At 46.1% G+C, this 23,169-nt stretch overlaps 1 protein-coding gene and 1 long non-coding RNA gene across 2 annotated transcripts; one reads left to right on the forward strand and one right to left on the reverse strand.

The window, feature by feature from the left end:
- The first annotated feature begins 16,801 nt into the window (after positions 1-16,801).
- On the forward strand, positions 16,802-21,434 carry LOC133147025 (uncharacterized). Its single transcript, XM_061271139.1, has 11 exons — positions 16,802-16,857; positions 17,295-17,606; positions 17,706-17,787; positions 17,880-17,974; positions 18,103-18,300; positions 18,383-18,469; positions 18,774-19,027; positions 19,704-19,832; positions 20,053-20,193; positions 20,351-20,462; positions 20,826-21,434. Exons 2-11 carry the CDS (start codon positions 17,354-17,356, stop codon positions 21,041-21,043), a joined length of 1,569 nt encoding a protein of 522 aa, XP_061127123.1. The 5' UTR covers positions 16,802-16,857; positions 17,295-17,353; the 3' UTR covers positions 21,044-21,434.
- A 460-nt stretch (positions 21,435-21,894) lies between these two features.
- LOC133147015 (uncharacterized) lies at positions 21,895-22,835 on the reverse strand. Its single transcript, XR_009711477.1, has 3 exons — positions 22,731-22,835; positions 22,224-22,352; positions 21,895-22,086 (listed from the first exon to the last, which is right to left on the reverse strand). It is a non-coding gene; the product is annotated as an uncharacterized LOC133147015 (long non-coding RNA).
- Between the last annotated feature and the right edge of the window lie 334 nt (positions 22,836-23,169).

A 23,169-nucleotide genomic window follows, 5' to 3' on the forward strand; every position in this document is an offset into this window, starting at 1 on the left:
AACCCCCCCCACAAGGGACGGCTCCCGACGTCCCAAAAATCCAATCCCTCACGACGGCACGCGGGGGGGCGGGGGGGCAGATAGCCGCACTCGGGCGACGACTAGGTGCAGAGAGCCGCACTCGGGGGGCGGCGACTAGGGGCAGAGAGCCGCACTCGGGGGGCGGCGACTAGGGGCAGAGAGCCGCACTCGGGGGGCGGCGACTAGGGGCAGAGAGCCGCACTCGGGGGGGCGGCGGCGACTAGGGGCAGAGAGCCGCACTCGGGCGGCGGTGACTAGGGGCAGAGAGCCGCACTCGGGCGGCGGTGACTAGGGGCAGAGAGCCGCACTCGGGGGGCGGCGACTAGGGGCAGAGAGCCGCACTCGGGGGGCGGCGACTAGGGGCAGAGAGCCGCACAGGGGTGGCGACCAGGGGCAGAGAGCCGCACTGGGGCGGCGACTAGGGGCAGAGAGCCGCACTCGGGCGGCGGTGACTAGGGGCAGAGAGCCGCACTCGGGGGGCGGCGACTAGGGGCAGAGAGCCGCACAGGGGCGGCGACTAGGGGCAGAGAGCCGCACTCGGGGGGCGGCTAGGGGCAGAGAGCCGCACTCGGGCGGCGACTAGGGGCAGAGAGCCGCACTCGGGCGGCGACTAGGGGCAGAGAGCCGCACTCGGGCGGCGACTAGGGCAAACGGAGCCGCAATCGGCAGACACCCGGGGAAACAGAGCCGCAATCGGCGGACACCCGGGGAAACAAAACCGCAATCGGCGGACACCCGGGGAAACAGAGCCGCAATCGGCGGACACCCGGGGAAACAAAACCGCAATCGGCGGACGCCCGGGGAAACAAAACCGCTATCGGCGGACACCCGGGGAAACAAAGCCGCAATCGGCGGACACCCGGGGAGACAGAGCCGCAATCAGCGGACACCCGGGGAAACAGAGCCGCAATCGGCGGACACCCGGGGAAACAAAACCGCTATCGGCGGACACCCGGGGAAACAAAACCGCTATCGGCGGACACCCGGGGAAACAAAGCCGCAATCGGCGGACACCCGGGGAAACAAAGCCACAATCGGCGGGATTCGGGGAGGCGGAGTTGTGCGCAGCGGCACGAGTCAAGCATGTTGCCTTTCTAGATGTCGGGTGATGATCGCAGGTTCTGGCGCTGCTGGCACAAAGACCAACGGTGGCCGTGGGTCCAGCGTCGCTGGAGCAAAGTCCGATGGCAGCCGTCGAGCCGATGGTGCCGGGAGGAACCCTGATGGCGGCCGTGGGTCCGGCATCACTGGAGCGAAGTCCGACGGCGGCCGCGAGTCTGGCGTCGCAGATGGGCGAAGTCTGATGGGAACGGCGGAGTCGGTCGCACCGGGAGGAACTCTGATGGCGGCCGCGAAGCCCATGGCGCTGGAACCTGCTCGAACGACGGGCGTGGATTGCAGGTCGCGGACGGGAGCTGATCCTGGAAGGTCCAAGCGCTGGTCGCTGTGATGGTCGGAGCATTCTGTCACGGCTTTGGAGTGGAGAAATGGAGCAGGGCGACCAAGTGCAGCTTGGACCAGGGTTTATTGCAACAAACTCAAAAAGACTAAGCAAACTGACGTGACTAACCAACAAACTAACAAGACTAACAGACTAAATTGTGAAACAAAAGACAGGAACAAAACCAACCGTGACCGTGAGACATGCATGGTCCACGTGTTACACACACATACACAGACAATGCTCCGACGGGGAGTGACACTCAAACAGAACTTAAATACAACACAGGTAACGAGAGGCAGGTGCGTGTGATTACTCTACACAAGGGCACACAGGAAGGGAGGGGCGAGCACACGGACACAGAAACGATGACACAACCAAAACTGGGGACGAGGCATGACATACAGACCAATATCTAAACTCCCGTTCCTCTCCAAGGTTCTGGAAAAAGTGGTAGCTGCCCAACTTCACACTCATCTTACCCGCAATAACATCGCTGAGAAATTTCAATCCGGGTTCCGCTCTGGCCACAGCACTGAAACAGCACTTGTTAGGGTCACCAACAACCTTCTCATGGCTGCCGATGCAGGCTCCCCGTCACTTCTCATCCTGCTGGATCTGTCCGCTGCATTTGACACTGTCCACCACAATATCCTCCTTAACCAGCTTCACTCCACTGGATTCTCTGGCACTGCTCTAACCTGGCTTCAGTCCTACCTCTCAAACCGGACCGAGTACGTTTCCCTGGGGGGGAAAAAATCCGACACTCACACTGTCACCTCCGGTGTCCCCCAGGGATCTGTACTCGGTCCTACCCTCTTCACTCTCTACATACTACCCCTCGGCAATATAATCAGGAAGTTCGGCATCTCATTTCATTGATATGCGGACGACACCCAGCTATACCTCAAACTTGACCCCCCGCCCTCCATAACCCAGCCTTCTCCATCTCCCTCATCCATCCTCTCCCTGTGTCTGGAGGAGATAAAGGTGTGGATGAATCTCAGCTTCCTGCAAGTTAACAGTGACAAAACCCAAGCCATGTTAATTGGCACTCCCCATCAGATCCATACCTGCCCAATAACAAGCATCTTATTTGCCGGTCTCACTATTCCCCTCTCAGCCACTGTCACCAACCTGGGTGTGAAACTGGACCCTCAACTCAACCTTGAGTCACACATAAAACACATCTGCAAAACCTCCTTCTTCCACCTCAGAAATATCTCCAAACTCCGCCCCACACTTACCCTGACGGATGCTGAGAAACTTGTCCACGCCTTTGTCTCCTCAAGGATAGACTATTGTAACGCACTCCTCATCGGGATCCCTAGCAAGAGCCTCCAGAGGCTTCAGTACATTCAAAACAGCGCTGCTAGGATCCTGATGGGGGTGCGGAAAAGCAATCACATCACACCCATCCTCCGTTCTCTGCACTGGCTCCCCATCAAATTCCGAATTGATTATAAGATCGCCCTCCTCACTCACCATTGTATCCTTGGACATGCTCCCCCATACCTCAAAGAACTCCTTGCCCCAAAACCTGCCACCCGAAGCCTCCGCTCATCCAATTCTCACCTTCTCCACGTTCCTAAAACCAAGCTGCGCACCATGGGCGACCGAGCCTTCTGCTATACAGCCCCTACACTGTGGAACTCCCTCCCCGACCACCTAAGAGCACCAAAATCCACTGACACTTTCAAAACTGGACTTGAAACTCACCTCTTTACCTTAGCATTTCCGTAATGTTTCTCATATCTGGGTTGTCGTCCAGTTGTTCTAAACTTGTCCTTGTTTTGTTTTCTTGTTTTTTATCTGCCATGTAGCACTTTGAGATTCCCCCAAATGTAAAGTGCGTTATAAATATAATTTATTATTATTATTATTATTAATTCAGAAAAAGTGCTCAGCTCGCCGAGAAAATGCGATTTAAGCAATAAAATTAAAAATGCTTATAAAACATAAACCAAACGTTGGAGGTGGTCATTTCTTAATGCGCAGTGAATAACTCGGCACTCTAAAGCACCCGAGAGCGTTTTTTTCGATGCCAACCTAACCAGAGTGACGGGAGCGGCACAATTCAGAAAAAGTGCTCAGCTCGCCGAGAAAATGCGATTTAAGCAATAAAATTAAAAATGCTTATTAAACATAAACCAAACGTTGGAAGTGGTCATTTCTTCATGCGCAGTGAATAACTCGGCACTCTAAAGCACCCGAGAGCGTTTTTTTCGATGCCAACCTAACCAGAGTGACGGGAGCGGCACAATTCAGAAAAAGCGCTCAGCTCGCCGAGAAAATGCGATTTAATCAATAAAATTAAAAATGCTTATAAAACATAAACCAAACGTTGGATGTGGTCATTTCTTCATGCGCAGTGATAAACTCGGCACTCTAAAGCACCCGAGAGCGTTTTTTTCGATGCCAACCTAACCAGAGTGACGGGAGCGGCACAATTCAGAAAAAGCGCTCAGCTCGTCGAGAAAATGCGATTTAAGCAATAAAATTAAAAATGCTTATAAAACATAAACCAAACGTTGGAGGTGGTCATTTCTTCATGCGCAGTGATAAACTCGGCACTCTAAAGCACCCGAGAGCGTTTTTTTCGATGCCAACCTAACCAGAGTGACGGGAGCGGCACAATTCAGAAAAAGTGCTCAGCTCGCCGAGAAAATGCGATTTAAGCAATAAAATTAAAAATGCTTATAAAACATAAACCAAACGTTGGAGGTGGTCATTTCTTCATGCGCAGTGAATAACTCGGCACTCTAAAGCACCCGAGAGTGTTTTTTTCGATGCCAACCTAACCAGAGTGACGGGAGCGGCACAATTCAGAAAAAGTGCTCAGCTCGCCGAGAAAATGCGATTTAAGCAATAAAATTAAAAATGCTTATAAATCATAAACCAAACGTTGGAGGTGGTCATTTCTTAATGCGCAGTGATAAACTCGGCACTCTAAAGCACCCGAGAGCGTTTTTTTCGATGCCAACCTAACCAGAATGACGGGAGCGGCACAATTCAGAAAAAGTGCTCAGCTCGCCGAGAAAATGCGATTTAAGCATTAAAATTAAAAATGCTTATAAAACATAAACCAAACGTTGGAGGTGGTCATTTCTTAATGCGCAGTAATAAACTCGGCACTCTAAAGCACCCGAGAGCGTTTTTTTCGATGCCAACCTAACCAGAGTGACGGGAGCGGCACAATTCAGAAAAAGCGCTCAGCTCGCCGAGAAAATGCGATTTAAGCAATAAAATTAAAAATGCTTATAAAACATAAACCAAACGTTGGAGGTGGTCATTTCTTCATGCGCAGTGATAAACTCGGCACTCTAAAGCACCGGAGAGCGTTTTTTTCGATGCCAACCTAACCAGAGTGACGGGAGCGGCACAATTCAGAAAAAGCGCTCAGCTCGCCGAGAAAATGCGATTTAAGCAATAAAATTAAAAACGCTTATAAAACATAAACCAAACGTTGGAGGTGGTCATTTCTTCATGCGCAGTGATAAACTCGGCACTCTAAAGCACCCGAGAGCGTTTTTTTCGATGCCAACCTAACCAGAGTGACGGGAGCGGCACAATTCAGAAAAAGCGCTCAGCTCGCCGAGAAAATGCGATTTAAGCAATAAAATCAAAAATGCTTATAAAACATAAACCAAACGTTGGAGGTGGTCATTTCTTAATGCGCAGCAATAAACTCGGCACTCTAAAGCACCCGAGAGCGTTTTTTTCGATGCCAACCTAACCAGAGTGACGGGAGCGGCACAATTCAGAAAAAGCGCTCAGCTCGCCGAGAAAATGCGATTTAATCAATAAAATTAAAAATGCTTATAAAACATAAACCAAACGTTGGAGGTGGTCATTTCTTCATGCGCAGTGATAAACTCGGCCCTCTAAAGCACCCGAGAGCGTTTTTTTCGATGCCAACCTAACCAGAGTGACGGGAGCGGCACAATTCAGAAAAAGCGCTCAGCTCGCCGAGAAAATGCGATTTAAGCAATAAAATTAAAAATGCTTATAAAACATAAACCAAACGTTGGAGGTGGTCATTTCTTCATGCGCAGTGATAAACTCGGCACTCTAAAGCACCCGAGAGCGTTTTTTTTCGATGCCAACCTAACCAGAGTGACGGGAGCGGCACAATTCAGAAAAAGTGCTCAGCTCGCCGAGAAAATGCGATTTAAGCAATAAAATTAAAAATGCTTATAAAACATAAACCAAACGTTGGAGGTGGTCATTTCTTCATGCGCAGTGAATAACTCGGCACTCTAAAGCACCCGAGAGTGTTTTTTTCGATGCCAACCTAACCAGAGTGACGGGAGCGAGACAATTCAGAAAAAGTGCTCAGCTCGCCGAGAAAATGCGATTTAAGCAATAAAATTAAAAATGCTTATAAAACATAAACCAAACGTTGGAGGTGGTCATTTCTTCATGCGCAGTGATAAACTCGGCACTCTAAAGCACCCGAGAGCGTTTTTTTCGATGCCAACCTAACCAGAGTGACGGGAGCGGCACAATTCAGAAAAAGTGCTCAGCTCGCCGAGAAAATGCGATTTAAGCAATAAAATTAAAAATGCTTATTAAACATAAACCAAACGTTGGAAGTGGTCATTTCTTCATGCGCAGTGAATAACTCGCCACTCTAAAGCACCCGAGAGCGTTTTTTTCGATGCCAACCTAACCAGAGTGACGGGAGCGGCACAATTCAGAAAAAGCGCTCAGCTCGCCGAGAAAATGCGATTTAATCAATAAAATTAAAAATGCTTATAAAACATAAACCAAACGTTGGATGTGGTCATTTCTTCATGCGCAGTGATAAACTCGGCACTCTAAAGCACCCGAGAGCGTTTTTTTCGATGCCAACCTAACCAGAGTGACGGGAGCGGCACAATTCAGAAAAAGCGCTCAGCTCGTCGAGAAAATGCGATTTAAGCAATAAAATTAAAAATGCTTATAAAACATAAACCAAACGTTGGAGGTGGTCATTTCTTCATGCGCAGTGATAAACTCGGCACTCTAAAGCACCCGAGAGCGTTTTTTTCGATGCCAACCTAACCAGAGTGACGGGAGCGGCACAATTCAGAAAAAGTGCTCAGCTCGCCGAGAAAATGCGATTTAAGCAATAAAATTAAAAATGCTTATAAAACATAAACCAAACGTTGGAGGTGGTCATTTCTTCATGCGCAGTGAATAACTCGGCACTCTAAAGCACCCGAGAGTGTTTTTTTCGATGCCAACCTAACCAGAGTGACGGGAGCGAGACAATTCAGAAAAAGTGCTCAGCTCGCCGAGAAAATGCGATTTAAGCAATAAAATTAAAAATGCTTATAAAACATAAACCAAACGTTGGAGGTGGTCATTTCTTCATGCGCAGTGATAAACTCGGCACTCTAAAGCACCCGAGAGCGTTTTTTTCGATGCCAACCTAACCAGAGTGACGGGAGCGGCACAATTCAGAAAAAGTGCTCAGCTCGCCGAGAAAATGCGATTTAAGCAATAAAATTAAAAATGCTTATTAAACATAAACCAAACGTTGGAAGTGGTCATTTCTTCATGCGCAGTGAATAACTCGGCACTCTAAAGCACCCGAGAGCGTTTTTTTCGATGCCAACCTAACCAGAGTGACGGGAGCGGCACAATTCAGAAAAAGCGCTCAGCTCGCCGAGAAAATGCGATTTAATCAATAAAATTAAAAATGCTTATAAAACATAAACCAAACGTTGGATGTGGTTATTTCTTCATGCGCAGTGATAAACTCGGCACTCTAAAGCACCCGAGAGCGTTTTTTTCGATGCCAACCTAACCAGAGTGACGGGAGCGGCACAATTCAGAAAAAGCGCTCAGCTCGTCGAGAAAATGCGATTTAAGCAATAAAATTAAAAATGCTTATAAAACATAAACCAAACGTTGGAGGTGGTCATTTCTTCATGCGCAGTGATAAACTCGGCACTCTAAAGCACCCGAGAGCGTTTTTTTCGATGCCAACCTAACCAGAGTGACGGGAGCGGCACAATTCAGAAAAAGTGCTCAGCTCGCCGAGAAAATGCGATTTAAGCAATAAAATTAAAAATGCTTATAAAACATAAACCAAACGTTGGAGGTGGTCATTTCTTCATGCGCAGTGAATAACTCGGCACTCTAAAGCACCCGAGAGTGTTTTTTTCGATGCCAACCTAACCAGAGTGACGGGAGCGGCACAATTCAGAAAAAGTGCTCAGCTCGCCGAGAAAATGCGATTTAAGCAATAAAATTAAAAATGCTTATAAATCATAAACCAAACGTTGGAGGTGGTCATTTCTTAATGCGCAGTGATAAACTCGGCACTCTAAAGCACCCGAGAGCGTTTTTTTCGATGCCAACCTAACCAGAATGACGGGAGCGGCACAATTCAGAAAAAGTGCTCAGCTCGCCGAGAAAATGCGATTTAAGCATTAAAATTAAAAATGCTTATAAAACATAAACCAAACGTTGGAGGTGGTCATTTCTTAATGCGCAGTAATAAACTCGGCACTCTAAAGCACCCGAGAGCGTTTTTTTCGATGCCAACCTAACCAGAGTGACGGGAGCGGCACAATTCAGAAAAAGCGCTCAGCTCGCCGAGAAAATGCGATTTAAGCAATAAAATTAAAAATGCTTATAAAACATAAACCAAACGTTGGAGGTGGTCATTTCTTCATGCGCAGTGATAAACTCGGCACTCTAAAGCACCGGAGAGCGTTTTTTTCGATGCCAACCTAACCAGAGTGACGGGAGCGGCACAATTCAGAAAAAGCGCTCAGCTCGCCGAGAAAATGCGATTTAAGCAATAAAATTAAAAACGCTTATAAAACATAAACCAAACGTTGGAGGTGGTCATTTCTTCATGCGCAGTGATAAACTCGGCACTCTAAAGCACCCGAGAGCGTTTTTTTCGATGCCAACCTAACCAGAGTGACGGGAGCGGCACAATTCAGAAAAAGCGCTCAGCTCGCCGAGAAAATGCGATTTAAGCAATAAAATCAAAAATGCTTATAAAACATAAACCAAACGTTGGAGGTGGTCATTTCTTAATGCGCAGTAATAAACTCGGCACTCTAAAGCACCCGAGAGCGTTTTTTTCGATGCCAACCTAACCAGAGTGACGGGAGCGGCACAATTCAGAAAAAGCGCTCAGCTCGCCGAGAAAATGCGATTTAATCAATAAAATTAAAAATGCTTATAAAACATAAACCAAACGTTGGAGGTGGTCATTTCTTCATGCGCAGTGATAAACTCGGCCCTCTAAAGCACCCGAGAGCGTTTTTTTCGATGCCAACCTAACCAGAGTGACGGGAGCGGCACAATTCAGAAAAAGCGCTCAGCTCGCCGAGAAAATGCGATTTAAGCACTAAAATTAAAAATGCTTATAAAACATAAACCAAACGTTGGAGGTGGTCATTTCTTCATGCGCAGTGATAAACTCGGCACTCTAAAGCACCCGAGAGCGTTTTTTTTCGATGCCAACCTAACCAGAGTGACGGGAGCGGCACAATTCAGAAAAAGTGCTCAGCTCGCCGAGAAAATGCGATTTAAGCAATAAAATTAAAAATGCTTATAAAACATAAACCAAACGTTGGAGGTGGTCATTTCTTCATGCGCAGTGAATAACTCGGCACTCTAAAGCACCCGAGAGTGTTTTTTTCGATGCCAACCTAACCAGAGTGACGGGAGCGAGACAATTCAGAAAAAGTGCTCAGCTCGCCGAGAAAATGCGATTTAAGCAATAAAATTAAAAATGCTTATAAAACATAAACCAAACGTTGGAGGTGGTCATTTCTTCATGCGCAGTGATAAACTCGGCACTCTAAAGCACCCGAGAGCGTTTTTTTCGATGCCAACCTAACCAGAGTGACGGGAGCGGCACAATTCAGAAAAAGCGCTCAGCTCGCCGAGAAAATGCGATTTAAGCAATAAAATTAAAAATGCTTATAAAACATAAACCAAACGTTGGAGGTGGTCATTTCTTCATGCGCAGTGATAAACTCGGCAATCTAAAGCACCCGAGAGCGTTTTTTTCGATGCCAACCTAACCAGAGTGACGGGAGCGGCACAATTCAGAAAAAGCGCTCAGCTCGCCGAGAAAATGCGATTTAAGCAATAAAATTAAAAATGCTTATAAAACATAAACCAAACGTTGGAGGTGGTCATTTCTTCATGCGCAGTGATAAACTCGGCACTCTAAAGCACCCGAGAGCGTTTTTTTCGATGCCAACCTAACCAGAGTGACGGGAGCGGCACAATTCAGAAAAAGCGCTCAGCTCGCCGAGAAAATGCGATTTAAGCAATAAAATTAAAAATGCTTATAAAACATAAACCAAACGTTGGAGGTGGTCATTTCTTCATGCGCAGTGATAAACTCGGCAATCTAAAGCACCCGAGAGCGTTTTTTTCGATGCCAACCTAACCAGAGTGACGGGAGCGGCACAATTCAGAAAAAGCGCTCAGCTCGCCGAGAAAATGCGATTTAAGCAATAAAATTAAAAATGCTTATAAAACATAAACCAAACGTTGGAGGTGGTCATTTCTTCATGCGCAGTGATAAACTCGGCACTCTAAAGCACCCGAGAGCGTTTTTTTTCCGATGCCAACCTAACCAGAGTGACGGGAGCGGTGTGGTGTGCAAGGACTGGAGTCGGAGGCGGAGCGATAAATGACGGTGCCAACGGCAGTTGTTTTAATGACATTTATAACTTGCTTCTCTCAACCACGGGCCGACTCTTTTCCCTTCGAGATCCTAACACACTACTCTAAACCGGAAACTCCCACACGTGTAAACCATCCCACCGGAACTCGGCAACGTGAACTTAGGTTCCGGGTGAATTATGTCAACCCACTACACATGCCCCCCCAGAATTCACCCATAGTCAAAATCCCCGCGCCGGAAAGGAACGACAGACCGACCACAACGGGTGTAGGTGGCAGGGGCTGGCAGGGGGTCAAGGGTAGGGGGCGCCGCCGGAAAGACCGCTGGGCTGGACGGTCGCGTTGGCGGTCGGGCAGGCGGGGGCACGGTCAGGTCGGAGGGGCGAGGCGCTGGGGGGCGTCCGCGGCGTGGGGCCTGCGCCAATTCCAATGTCCGGGAAACATCCACGTGGGCAGGCTTAATCCTATCAACCGAGATAGTCTCAGGCCTACCGCCGATGTCCACGACCATGCTCTTACTCCCGTGCTGCAAGACCCTAAAAGGCCCGTCGTAAGGCGGACGCAACGGCCCGCGGTGGGCGTCGTGGCGGATGAACACAAAACCCGCCGAGCGTAGGTTGGCGGGCACCCGGGAAACAGGGGTGCAGTGCCGTGACGTGGGGACAGGTGCGAACGTCCCGGCAACTTCCAGCAGGGAGGACCGCTGCCCGGCCGCCGACCAAGGCGTTGTGGCGTCCGGAATGAAGTCCCCAGGAACACGTAGTACCTGGCCGTAGACAAGCTCAGCAGACGAGGACTGCAAGTCCTCCTTAGGGGCCGTCCTGAGGCCCAGCATGACCCAGGGAAGTCTGTCCACCCAGTTGCCATCCACCAGACTGGCGCGTAGAGCAGCCTTCATGGAGCGGTGGAACCGCTCGCACAGCCCGTTAGCCTGGGGGTGATAAGCGGTGGTGCGGTGCAGCTTGACGCCCAAGCTTCCAGCAACTACATTCCAGATCTCGGAAGTAAACTGTGCACCCCGGTCCGAGGAGAGGTCTGAAGGTGTTCCAAAGCGCGCGACCCATGTGCCAATAAACGCCCGGGCCACGTCAGCAGCCGAGGTTGAGGAGAGGGGGACGGCCTCAGGCCAACGGGTCGTCCTGTCCACCATGGTGAGGAGGTAGGTGAAACCATGGGAAGGGGGGAGCGGGCCCACAAGGTCGATGTTGACGTGGTCGAACCTCCTCTCGGGGACAGTGAACGGCTCCAACGGGGCCTTGGTATGGCGGTGCACCTTCGCACGCTGACAAGCCACACACGAGTCGACCCAGGCCCGCACGTCCCTCTTCAGCCCTTTCCAGACGAACTTCTGAGCCACCAGCCTCACGGACGCTTTTCTGCCAGGATGGGACAGGCCGTGTATCGCCTCAAAGACAGCCCGCTGCCAGCCGGCAGGGACAAGTGGTCTAGGTTGGCCGGTGGAGAGGTCGCACCACAGCCTGACACCTGAGTCGCCAACCGCGACCTCCTCCAGGCGCAGCCCAGTGTCCGAGTCCCTGAGCGACTGGATCCCAGGATCTGAGGCTTGGTCAGCACTCATACCTGAGTAGTCGAGCCCCAGCTGAACCGTGTGGATGACCGCTCTAGAGAGGCAATCGGCGACCACGTTGGACTTGCCGGCGATGTGTCTGATATCTGTGGTGTACTCGGAGATAAAAGACAGCTGACGCTGCTGGCGGGCGGACCACGGCTCAGCCACCTTGGACATAGAGAACGTGAGGGGTTTGTGGTCGACGAAAACCGTAAACTCACGGCCTTCCAGGATGGAGCGGAAATGGCGGATCGCCAACCAGACGCCGAGTAGCTCCCTGTCGAATGTGCTGTATTTGCGCTCTCTAGGGACCAGCTGGCGGCTGAAAAAGGCGAGCGGTTGCCAGGCGCCACCAACCCACTGCTCAAATACAGCACCAACTGCGTAGTCAGATGCGTCGGTCGTGAGGGCGACCGGGGCTCCAGGCGACGGGTGGACCAACATGGTGGCCTGGCACAGCGCAGCCTTAGTATCCTCGAAAGCCTTGATCCCCTCGGGGGTCCAGTCGATGTCCTGGTTGGGGGTTTTACCCTTAAGGGCCTCATACAGTGGGTGCATAATGTGGGCCGCCCGGCGTATGAATCGGTGGTAGAATGTAACCATCCCAAGGAACTCCCGGAGCCCCCGGGCCGAACGTGGGCGGGGAAAAGCGGAGACCGCCTCCACCTTTGTCGGGAGGGGGGTGGCCCCATTACTGCCGATGAGATGCCCAAGAAACTGGATCGACGGCACTCCGAAGACGCACTTCGCCGGGTTAATTATCAGGCCATGCTGGTCGAGCCTTGTGAAAAGGGCCCGCAGGTGTGCCGCATGCTCCTCCTCCGAGGAGCTGGCGACGAGGACATCGTCCAAGTAGACGAAGATGAAAGGCATGTCCCTAAGCGCAGAGTCCATCAACCGCTGGAAGGACTGGGCCGCATTTTTCAGGCCGAAGGGCATCCTAAGAAACTCGAAAAGCCCGAAAGGAGTCACCACTGCCGTTTTAGGGATGTCAGCAGGGTGCACTGGGACTTGGTGATAACCCCGCACCAGGTCCACCTTGGAGAACAGGTGCTTCCCTGCTAGATGTACCGAAAAGTCCTGAACATGGGGGACCGGGTAGCGGTCGGGCGTGGTGGCATCATTGAGGCGGCGGTAGTCGCCACACGGGCGCCAACCACCGTCTGGCTTAGGCACCATGTGGAGTGGGGAGGCCCACGGGCTGTCAGAGCGGCGAATAATGCCAAGGCGTTCCATGTTGGCGAACTCGGCCCGAGCAATCGTCAGTCTCTCCGGGTTGAGCCGTCGGGCCCTAGCGTAGATGGGGGGGCCTTTGGTCTCGATGTGGTGCTCGACCCCATGTTTAGCTGTGGTGGCGGCAAAAGTGGGCTGTGTAGGGCTGGGGAACTCCCCGAGGAGTTTCTGGTACACGTCGCCCTCGGAGAGTGAACTAGAGAGACTCACATAATTCCCCTCATCGCGGACACATGCGAAAGAGGAGAAGGTTAACGCGTCCACTAGGCGGCCATTCTTAACATCCACGAGCAGTCCGTGGGCGCACAAAAAATCTGCGCCGAGCAGGGGGAAGGAGATGTCGGCGGTGACAAAGTCCCATGTGAAACGCTGACCCCCGAAACATACGTCCACAGTCTTTGTGCCGTACGTCCTGATGGGGGTGTCGTTGGCGGATGTTAAGGGCGGGCCGTGCAACCCTCCAGCGGCGTCGTCCACCGTAGCCGGCAGGACGCTCCTCTGGGCACCGGTGTCACAGAGGAATCTGCGACCAGAGAGGGAGTCCTCAATGAACAGCAGCCGGTTCTTTTTGCCTGCGGTCACGGCCACTACTTAGCGCAGGCTTTGGCGTTTCCCGTCGTGTTGAAGTTGCAAGGGGAGCGGCACCTTTTAGCCTTGGCGCCAAAACGTGCATGGAAGTAGCACAAACCTGTGCTGGCGCGGCCGTCAGTTGCAGCGTGTCCTCTGCCAGGGGAAACGCCAGCGCTTGGGGACGTGTAGCTGCGTGTTGGGGCCAGCACACCAGGGGCGAAACGCTGGGTGGCCAAGTAGAAACGGTCCGCTTCCTCCGCCAGAGCACGCGGCTCCGTAATAGTCGTATTTGCGAGGGCCGTTTGGACGTGCGGCGGCATATGTCGCAGAAACAGTTCAATGAAAAGAAAATTCGGCTCTTCCCCACCCAGCAGGTTTAACATCATCTCCATGTGTTCAGAGGGTTTGCTGTCCCCCATGCCTTGAATAGCAAGCAGGCGCCGGGCTCGTTCGGATCGCGACAGTTCAAAAATCCTGAGGAGATAAGCCTTGAGCCCTGCATATTTATCCTGGGCCGGAGGGGAAGTGATGAAACTTACGGCTCTGGCCGCGGTGGAGCTTCCGAGTGCCGAGACAACGTGGTAGTAGCATGTGGCGTCATCCGTAATTCCCCGGAGGGCGAACTGAGCCTCCGCCTGTGCGAACCACGTTGCTGCAGAAGTCTCCCAAAACTCAGGCAGCCTAAGGACGGCGGAATGCGCCATGCCGTCTCGCTCGGTATTCTGTTCAGTCCCGGAATCCTCAGCGGGACTGATGTCGGGGTCACCAGTGTGGTGTGCAAGGACTGGAGTCGGAGGCGGAGCGATAAATGACGGTGCCAACGGCAGTTGTTTTAATGACATTTATAACTTGCTTCTCTCAACCACGGGCCGACTCTTTTCCCTTCGAGATCCTAACACACTACTCTAAACCGGAAACTCCCACACGTGTAAACCATCCCACCGGAACTCGGCAACGTGAACTTAGGTTCCGGGTGAATTATGTCAACCCACTACACAGGCAAAATTCAGAAAAAGCGCTCAGCTCGCCGAGAAAATGCGATTTAAGCAATAAATTTAAAAATGCTTATAAAACATAAACCAAACGTTGGAGGTGGTCATTTCTTCATGCGCAGTGATAAACTCGGCACTCTAAAGCACCCGAGAGCGTTTTTTTTCGATGCCAACCTAACCAGAGTGACGGGAGCGGCACAATTCAGAAAAAGTGCTCAGCTCGCCGAGAAAATGCGATTTAAGCAATAAAATTAAAAATGTTTATAAAACATAAACCAAACGTTGGAGGTGGTCATTTCTTCATGCGCAGTGAATAACTCGGCACTCTAAAGCACCCGAGAGCGTTTTTTTCGATGCCAATTTATTAACAGAATTTGTTGAACAATATCTACACAGGGAACTTTTAATAAAGTGGCGTTCCTTAAAAGTTTGCTAGGTGCAAAGGTGCGCCCCGGTCAGAGCTCAGGATGGCCCAAAACACGAATAATAACGCTTCGGTGAGTGTACTCTTTATTTACCTTTTGTGTTCGTAAAAGTCAGTATTTTATTTACAGAATTACAGATTACAGATTTATTTATTAACAGAATTTGTTGAACAATATCTACACAGGGAACTTTTAATGAAGTGGCGTTCCTTAAAAGTTTGCTAGCTATGAGCTAGCGTTATGTTAGCTAATAGCTGGCTTTATGTTAGCATGGCTTACTTATACTCAAAACAGTTGAAAAAGAAGGACAAATGGACATCCGATAATGTGGCTGTCACCAAACTACTCTAATGCTTATTAAAGTCTAGTAACATTTAGCTATCACCGTTCCTATCTCCGTTGCCTTTCGCGGCGCCATCACCATATATATATATATATATATATATATATATATATATATATATATGGCGATGGTGATATATATATATATATATTAATAGTCATTTTTTTCCACTCCTTTTATGTGTTTTATTTCTCATTATTACTACTATTACTTCAAATACTTCTAGAGTAACAACATCTGCCGGTGAAAAATTCCTTGTATGTGATCATATACTTGGCAAATAAATCGATTTCTGATTTTGATTCTGACAGGATAGTCATGCTGAGATTGTCCTGTCAGCCAGGCGCTTATTGGATTTAATAAGTTCGTCTGGAAGACAACAGGGCGCAGCCAGTGGTGGAGTAATAAATCAAGTTCCGAGGTTTAGTGTTACTAAACTTTAGTTCATGTACACATGGCTTATTTAATCTATATATTGCAGATGTATTGATGATTAATATATATTCCTTGATACAATCCTGCAGAGAACAGAGGCAGACGGAGAGCCCATCACTTCAGATGGAAATGACCAGGTAAAGACTATTGGGAGAGATGTTTGTTTTTGGGGGGGATTGACAGCTGCTCCCCAAAGAGCAAAAGAGAGGCTCGGCTTAGCGAAAAAAAACTGCATCACGATTTTTGTTGAATCGGCAATACCGATGTGTTTTAAAAATCACTTTCAAAGCAGGCTACACTAAGAAGAGTTCCTTGTTACATGTTCAATGCTGGATTTGTGGCAAAACATCAACAAATATTGTATATTCATAGTAATTCTAATGGATAATTAAAGAATACTACATAAATTAAAAGTGCAACGCAAAACAATGGATTTTTGCGCCTATTTTGAATTTTACTCTAACACAAAATACTTTCCCCCCTCAACAAATACAAATACCGACGGCTTACACTCCTATTTGAAGGTCTAAGTGATTGCCTTTTCAACTTTATTGGAAACTGATGAGGGTATGCAATACAGTGTGCCAAGGTTTTCTATTTTCATCTGTCATGTAAGACGATGTTCAAATTCTTTCAATAACACTGTCATTTTAGTTAAAAAAAAGTTAACAGATCATGTGATAGTTAATTTTTTACACTTTTTTTTATTTTCTATAGGTCTTTTCCAGGTCTCTTTACCAAGGGCAGAGGGAAGAGGCGCTTTTCCGCAGCAAATGTAGTTCCTGCCAAGAAACTTAAACCACTTGATGTGGCTTTCTATTTGTTGCCAAAGCAGTTTGAAAAAAACCCCATAGAACAGGAGCAAATAGTCCATATGCATGCAGGATTGGGCCGTAGGACTGCTCATTTAGATGAAAGCACAACACATGAAGAGGTAATAACAAGAAATTAGTTATTTAGGCTAGCTGTGATGTGTATTGTGAGGAATACAATATACAAGGATTTGCTAGTTTTTCATGGAGTGTGATGAATGCTATTACTGATTTGAATTATCTCTTTTTGGAGAGGCTTACATTTGTATTAATTTTTTTGCTTACAGTTGTGTGATGCCCTCAAACTTTTATTCCCAAAATTGGGGGCTGTGACTGGTGGGTGGCTGCTATACAAATCTGCAGGTAGGCCAACACCGGTTTGTGTATTAGTGTTGCGCAGTTGTAAAAAAGTACATTTGCAGCAGCTAACTTCACTGATGCACAAATGCACAATACTGATACTTTATAATTGAACAGATGGTTCCTAAATAAAACTAAGAATTCCTCAAACTCATCTCTGTATATTTATTATTAAGCCTGTTCAATTTAAGACATTTAGTTAACCTTTTATTAGGTCATGTCTAACTCCAGATCAGCAACCAATTGTTTGATTGTAATATTTGAGTTTGTAAAAGAAAAAAAAAGAGAGAAAAAAAGCCGGACTTGTTTTGTTTTTGGTGACTTTTTCAGCCTGATATGTTGTCAGACAAGAGGTCTAATTGCTTTGACTTAACTTCTAGCTATAATCTATATCTAATATACTGTTGAAAGTCCTAATTTTCCTCTCCTCTTTTCTATAGGTGGATGGGGTAGCCAAAAACTCTCTCTTGTGGCTCCTGATGACACTGGCTATACAGGCATGATCTTGAAGTCTGTAAGTCGTGGGGCTAAAAATCTATTCATAGCCCCAATTCAAGAGGAACTCAGCACAAATCCCCTACCACTGACTGATGAAGCATTCAGTAGCATGCCAAAAGCCACATGTCAGACGTGTGGAGTTGCAGTTCCTGTTCCACTCCTGACGGAACACATCAAGTCTTGTGGTGTCATGTATGTTGGCAGTGATGATAACCTGGCTGATGTGGAAAGCAGTGAGCCTGAAGACAGGAAATGTAAGAAGTCTTCATTTTAAGCTTTTGTAAGCATATTGTACAGTATTAAACAGAACTTTTTTTAAATTAACACTGTTCTTGCTTACAACTTCTCAACAGCAGATATGCACGAATGTCCTGTCTGCACAGAAATGTTTACTACTGACTTTATTGAGGTACACGCTTCTTCATGTGTGGAAAGGTATCCATTTGCTTCTATTATTAATTCTTTTTTTCTCTTGTTGGCAATTCTCACACTATCAGTTTAACACAGAAATAACTTTATGTGGGTAGGGCAGGAAAAGAGGTGTGCAATGAAAGCATTGTAATTGAGGAAGAGCAAGCGGCAATGCCTGGACCATCCGGAACTTGTGCAACTGCTACAGATGGTAGGTGGTGCTCAGGGTTTGCAGTGTCATAGGAAAGTTAAGGAAGTGAATCTACATGTTAAAGTCTTTGTTATCTTGACAGTCAAGCATGAATAATGAAACCACGTTTGTTCGTTTTTTCTTATTAGACTGGTTAACTATCAGTGACCCCACCAAGGCCATATCTCAGTGTGCTGACAGTTTTCTGCGTATTCATCAAACTGAGAGCCCCTTACTTCTCAGCAAGGACATCAGAAAAAGCCCTGCTGAACAGGACATGGCACTAATCTCCTTCTACAAGCGAAATCATGTGGAATGGGGACGGCCTCTGAATTGCAAACTTGAAGGTAGCTCCAATTACAAGTTACAATGATCCAAAAATTTAAGTATTTTCTCTGTCTTTATTCTGTCAAACCTAATGTGTTACAGGAGATACTGCTATTGGACAGGGTGTAACTCGCTTCTTTTTCTCAACATGCATGGAAAAATTGAAGTCAGGGTTTTCCATCAATTTTGGTATGTTATGTGTATGGTTTCCTTCCAAATGCTATGTTTATTTAAAGCTGTTTAAGTTTTTTTTTTCATATTGTCTCTATAGGAAGTTTATCGTATTTGTATTGGTTTGCTTTACCATGAAAGTTCAGAGGATTCTATTAAATGTGCAATGCCTGTATTGACAACTACTATTTCCTGTCCATGACTACTAAGGGACTGTGAGAGCTATATTAACCTGCATGTCTTTGTATTGTGGACGGAAGCTTATTACTTTTTATTGAAATACTTATTTCGTGTTTTTTTTTTTTTTTTATGTCTTCAACAGCAAACTCAAATGTTACGCGGCTTTTGGAAGGAGAGACTGGCCATTTGGTTCCCTCAGCCTCTCACTTTCTTGTTGAAAGTGATATGTTCATGGTGGCGGGGAGAATGGTAGGCCACTCCTTTCTACATGGCGGACCATGCCTGTTGGGAATCAGCCCTGCAGTGATTCATGTCCTACTTGGTGGAAGTCCTGAAACTGCAACTGTTACACTTGAGGACTGTCCAGACCTGGATATCAGAGAAACAATCGGACTTGTATGTTTGATTTTAAAAATGTTTTTTCTTTCACTAAGATTTAATTTACAATGGGGCACCCTTTGATTGTGTATTCATTATCCCTATTGAGTGACATTAATATATGGATAATTTAAGATTATCAAATCAAGAGGGAGTGAACAAGATTTTTAATACTTAGTTTTCTAATACTGTAAATATAGTTTTATATAAATTATTTTAGAGCTTCTAAAATGCCAGTAATCTATCTATGGATAAAATAGATGGTGGTGCTTATTTGGATCCACTATGTAATATTCATATTCATTACTTTTTGCGAGTGCACATACAGAGGACAAATCAAAGGATGATTCTACTTTTCATTCTATATCCATTCTACTAAGTCTCTGAACTCTACTGGAGGAATGAACAATATTCTTCCAAACGATATTCCTTCATTTGGTGTTTTGATGATGATGATGGTGGAGAATGCTGTCTAACACATCAGCCAAAAATGTCCCGTGTTCAAGTGGGTCAGTTATGGTGACTGAAGACCGTAGTATATAATTCACATTATATTTTCATCAAATCACCCAGTGACCCCTATGGATGAATCCCACCTCAATGTAGGGGTTGGGTATTTCAGTTTTTTCCTTTTATAGTAATTTGTCCCCCATCTGTAGTATCTGGCATTACACTTTTTCCCTCTGTCTTGAAGCTTGAAGGGGAATCCATACTGTCAGATAAGGATAAACAGCGGGTCCAGGACTTGGCCCATGCCTGGGACCTCCCTTGGCTAACTGAGCAAAACAGGAGATGGCTTTTTGAAAAGCTTTTGATTCATGCTGTGAGTAAAAGTCACAATTGGGATGTTTTGGTTATGAATGCACATTACTAAGTTTTTAAACATTGTGTCTGACAAAATTAAATTGTTGCACTATTTTCTGATTAATTTATGCTCAAGGAAAAAAAAATGGTCATGGTAAAATTCTTTTTCTATGTTACTCTTCAAGCTTTTAGATGAAGAATCTTGTGTTTTATCCTCTCTGTCTTATTAATATTAACAGGTAATAGGACGTGTCACAAGGCAAATTAAGCAGCTGAGACGAGGTCTTAAAGAAACCCCAATGTGGACACTGTTGACCCAAAGACCAGACACAGTGGCTTTGCTTTTTCCTGAAGAGGGAGCAGGAAATTTCAGCCCTGAGGTTAACTGTTTTCAATCTTGTTATTTCTGTTTTCCTACATACATAGACATCATGGCTACCAACCAGTGATATTTGATCAAAAATGATATGCGATTTTAAGTTAGAAAAATTACCAAAATCTTTTTCATGCTATTTTTTTTTCTTTTTTTCAATGTAGGTGCTTCTTCATCGACTCACATGGCCTTGTGAGGATAGTGACGATGATGACGATTGTTCAGTTGACACCAAATGCCGCATATCGGGCTATCTTCGACAGTTCATTGCTAATGGTAGGGGTACTGAGACACTTTGAAGTGCTATTTAAGTAGTTGGTTACCTTATTTGGTTATAGTATTGTAAAAGCTGTATAGCTATTTAAATATTCAGCATGCACTTCACACATTCACCATTGAGCTGGAAACAGCAACATTACATGAATTTATTAAAAAAATCTACCAATTATTTTTTTAAAAAAGCAACTAATTATGTTGCTGATTTCAACTCACGAGACGAGTCCAACCAGTCTCATTGTAAAAGAATATTTTTCTGTAAACTTCTCAAGGGTTTGGCTAAGCTTTTGAGTGTAAGCCATAGTTGGCCATTTATCATGACTAATTCAAAGGTTTTTAATTCCTTTTTAATCTACTCCATAGCAACACCAACTGAACTGACCAACCTGGTAAAATTCTGGACCGGATGGGAGATCCTACCACCAAGTCTCTCTGTAGAAGTGGTCGAGGGCAGATACCCCACAGCCTCCACTTGCTTTGAGACCCTGCGCATCCCAGGGCATTACAAGGATTACACATCTTTTAAATGTGACATCCTGGCCTGTATTTACAGTTGCCATACAGGATTTGGTCTTGTGTGAGACATTTGGCCTGTAGCCTTGTAAGACAAGATTGGATGTTAAAATGCTTGTTAGTTCTGTTAAAAGAACTGTTGGATGTTAAAATGCTTGTTAGTTCTGTTAAAAGAACTGTTGGATGTTAAAATGCTTGTTAGTTCTGTTAAAAGAACTGTTGGATGTTAAAATGCTTGTTAGTTCTGTTAAAAGAACTGTTGGATGTTAAAATGCTTGTTAGTTCTGTTAAAAGAACTGTTGGATGTTAAAATGCTTGTTAGTTCTGTTAAAAGACCTGTTGTAAAAAACTCAGCACTCTAAAAGAAAACGTTGTGCAAGTTAATGTATTAAATATTTTCTCACTGTTACGGTACTTTGCAGTAACCTTTGCCAATAAATGGTCAATTCATAAGGTAAACTTCTGACTGAACTCCTGTGAAGCCCTCATAACCACTGAAAATGTTCTTCCCCCAATTTCCATCTCCGGTTTGGGAAGAAACCTCAATGTTCAAAATAATGCATTGTTTTTTTTTTCCTGGTTCATTATCCTTACACACGGTGCAAGGGGGATGGACAACTAAAGAGAAGGCAATACAAATGAGAAAAGGTTATTAAACAACAGATTTGTCACCTTTCAGGCAAACCTTAATTTTTCTTTGACAATTTAGTATACTAAAACTTCAGACTCAAACAGGTTTTGAGTTAAATAATGAAATGTCTGTCTGGGCTATGTTACACACAAACAGGGGGACTAAAGTGTTACTTAAATATTAACAGAACTTTCGTTCTCTTGACAAAGGAATAACATTACAATTCAGGTTAAAAAATTTTATTGTCTCTTAACTCAAATCATTCTGATCAGTTCAGACAAACTGCTCACAAAATTGAACGGCAGCAATGTAAGTATCGCAGCCATAGGACTGGGATGCAGCTCTCGGGTTAACTGCATCTCTTAAAGCTGTCATTTGTCCATCGGTCAGGGGTGATGCTGTGTCTGGAACAATGATGCTCGACTGGTCATCAAATGGAAGTCCGCTGTTCTCCCACTCAATGTCAAGAATATCCATGCCCTACAAATAGAGCATTTTGAGTTGTATGCAGTAAAAAAGTAGGCACACTTTCAAATGCTATAGAATGTGCTCTTGGCTTCTAATTAAATTTCATAAGTATGTTGACCACGCTGCATTCAAATAACATTTGTATGTACCTCTGTGTTATCTAGTCCTGGAATTGGGTAATGTGTACGACCCAGCTCCCACAGCTGGTTGGGGGTCATGTTGCTTTCTGTCCTCAGCGGATGATTGTCCCAACCATCACGAAAAGTACCTAGGTCATCCTGCAGGCGTGGGAGAAACACGAAGTGACAGCAGAAGAGGTGTGTTTCATTGTCGATGCTGAGGAAGCCCTCTTCTTCCAGGTAGTGGAGAACATCATAGTAGATGCATGTTACAGCTACCCACAGGTCTCTCCACAGCCGCTCAATCCTTGAAAATTTAAATGGGGGGTGGGGGAATTTTTTTATATATATATTTAATCCACAAAAATTAAAACCAGGTCTTTGAGTTTCTTCTTTTTTTGCATTTATGCGTACCCACTATATAGATCTTGTTACATACTATACTGCATGTCATTACACTTTTGCAAATTATAGTGCTACTGCTACATTGCATCAGTGAGGTGGCAGCTTTAATTAGCAATATTCCATTGAACAAACCTTTGGTTGTGAACACTCTTCCCGGATATAAAGCTGCTCTTCCCAGGGCCACGGACTGTAAACATGCTGCGTGCAACGTCAACATTTTCCACTCCCTGATCAGCACGAACCCTAAAATAGACAACACAATTTTGGATGTGTATGTGTAATGTAATTTTATTTACTTATTAATGATCGATATAAAATTATACTTCTTGTACGGTGTCGGACACTGTATTGTACGCAGACGTAGAATAAGTATTCAATTATTATTAAATATATTGATGTAGTTAAAGCATTGCAGTAAAAGTAGTTTGCTCCCGCTGACTGATATATGACATTAGATCATTACATCTCACATGGAAACCACTGGTTTCATTAACAATCTATTTTAAAAAAAAGTAACTAAAGCTGTCAGATAAATGTTGTGGAGTAGAGAGTATAATACTTCCTCTGAGAT

This window comes from Syngnathus typhle, unplaced genomic scaffold (genome assembly GCF_033458585.1).
Source record: "Syngnathus typhle isolate RoL2023-S1 ecotype Sweden unplaced genomic scaffold, RoL_Styp_1.0 HiC_scaffold_26, whole genome shotgun sequence".
Taxonomy (NCBI): Eukaryota; Metazoa; Chordata; class Actinopteri; order Syngnathiformes; family Syngnathidae; genus Syngnathus; species Syngnathus typhle.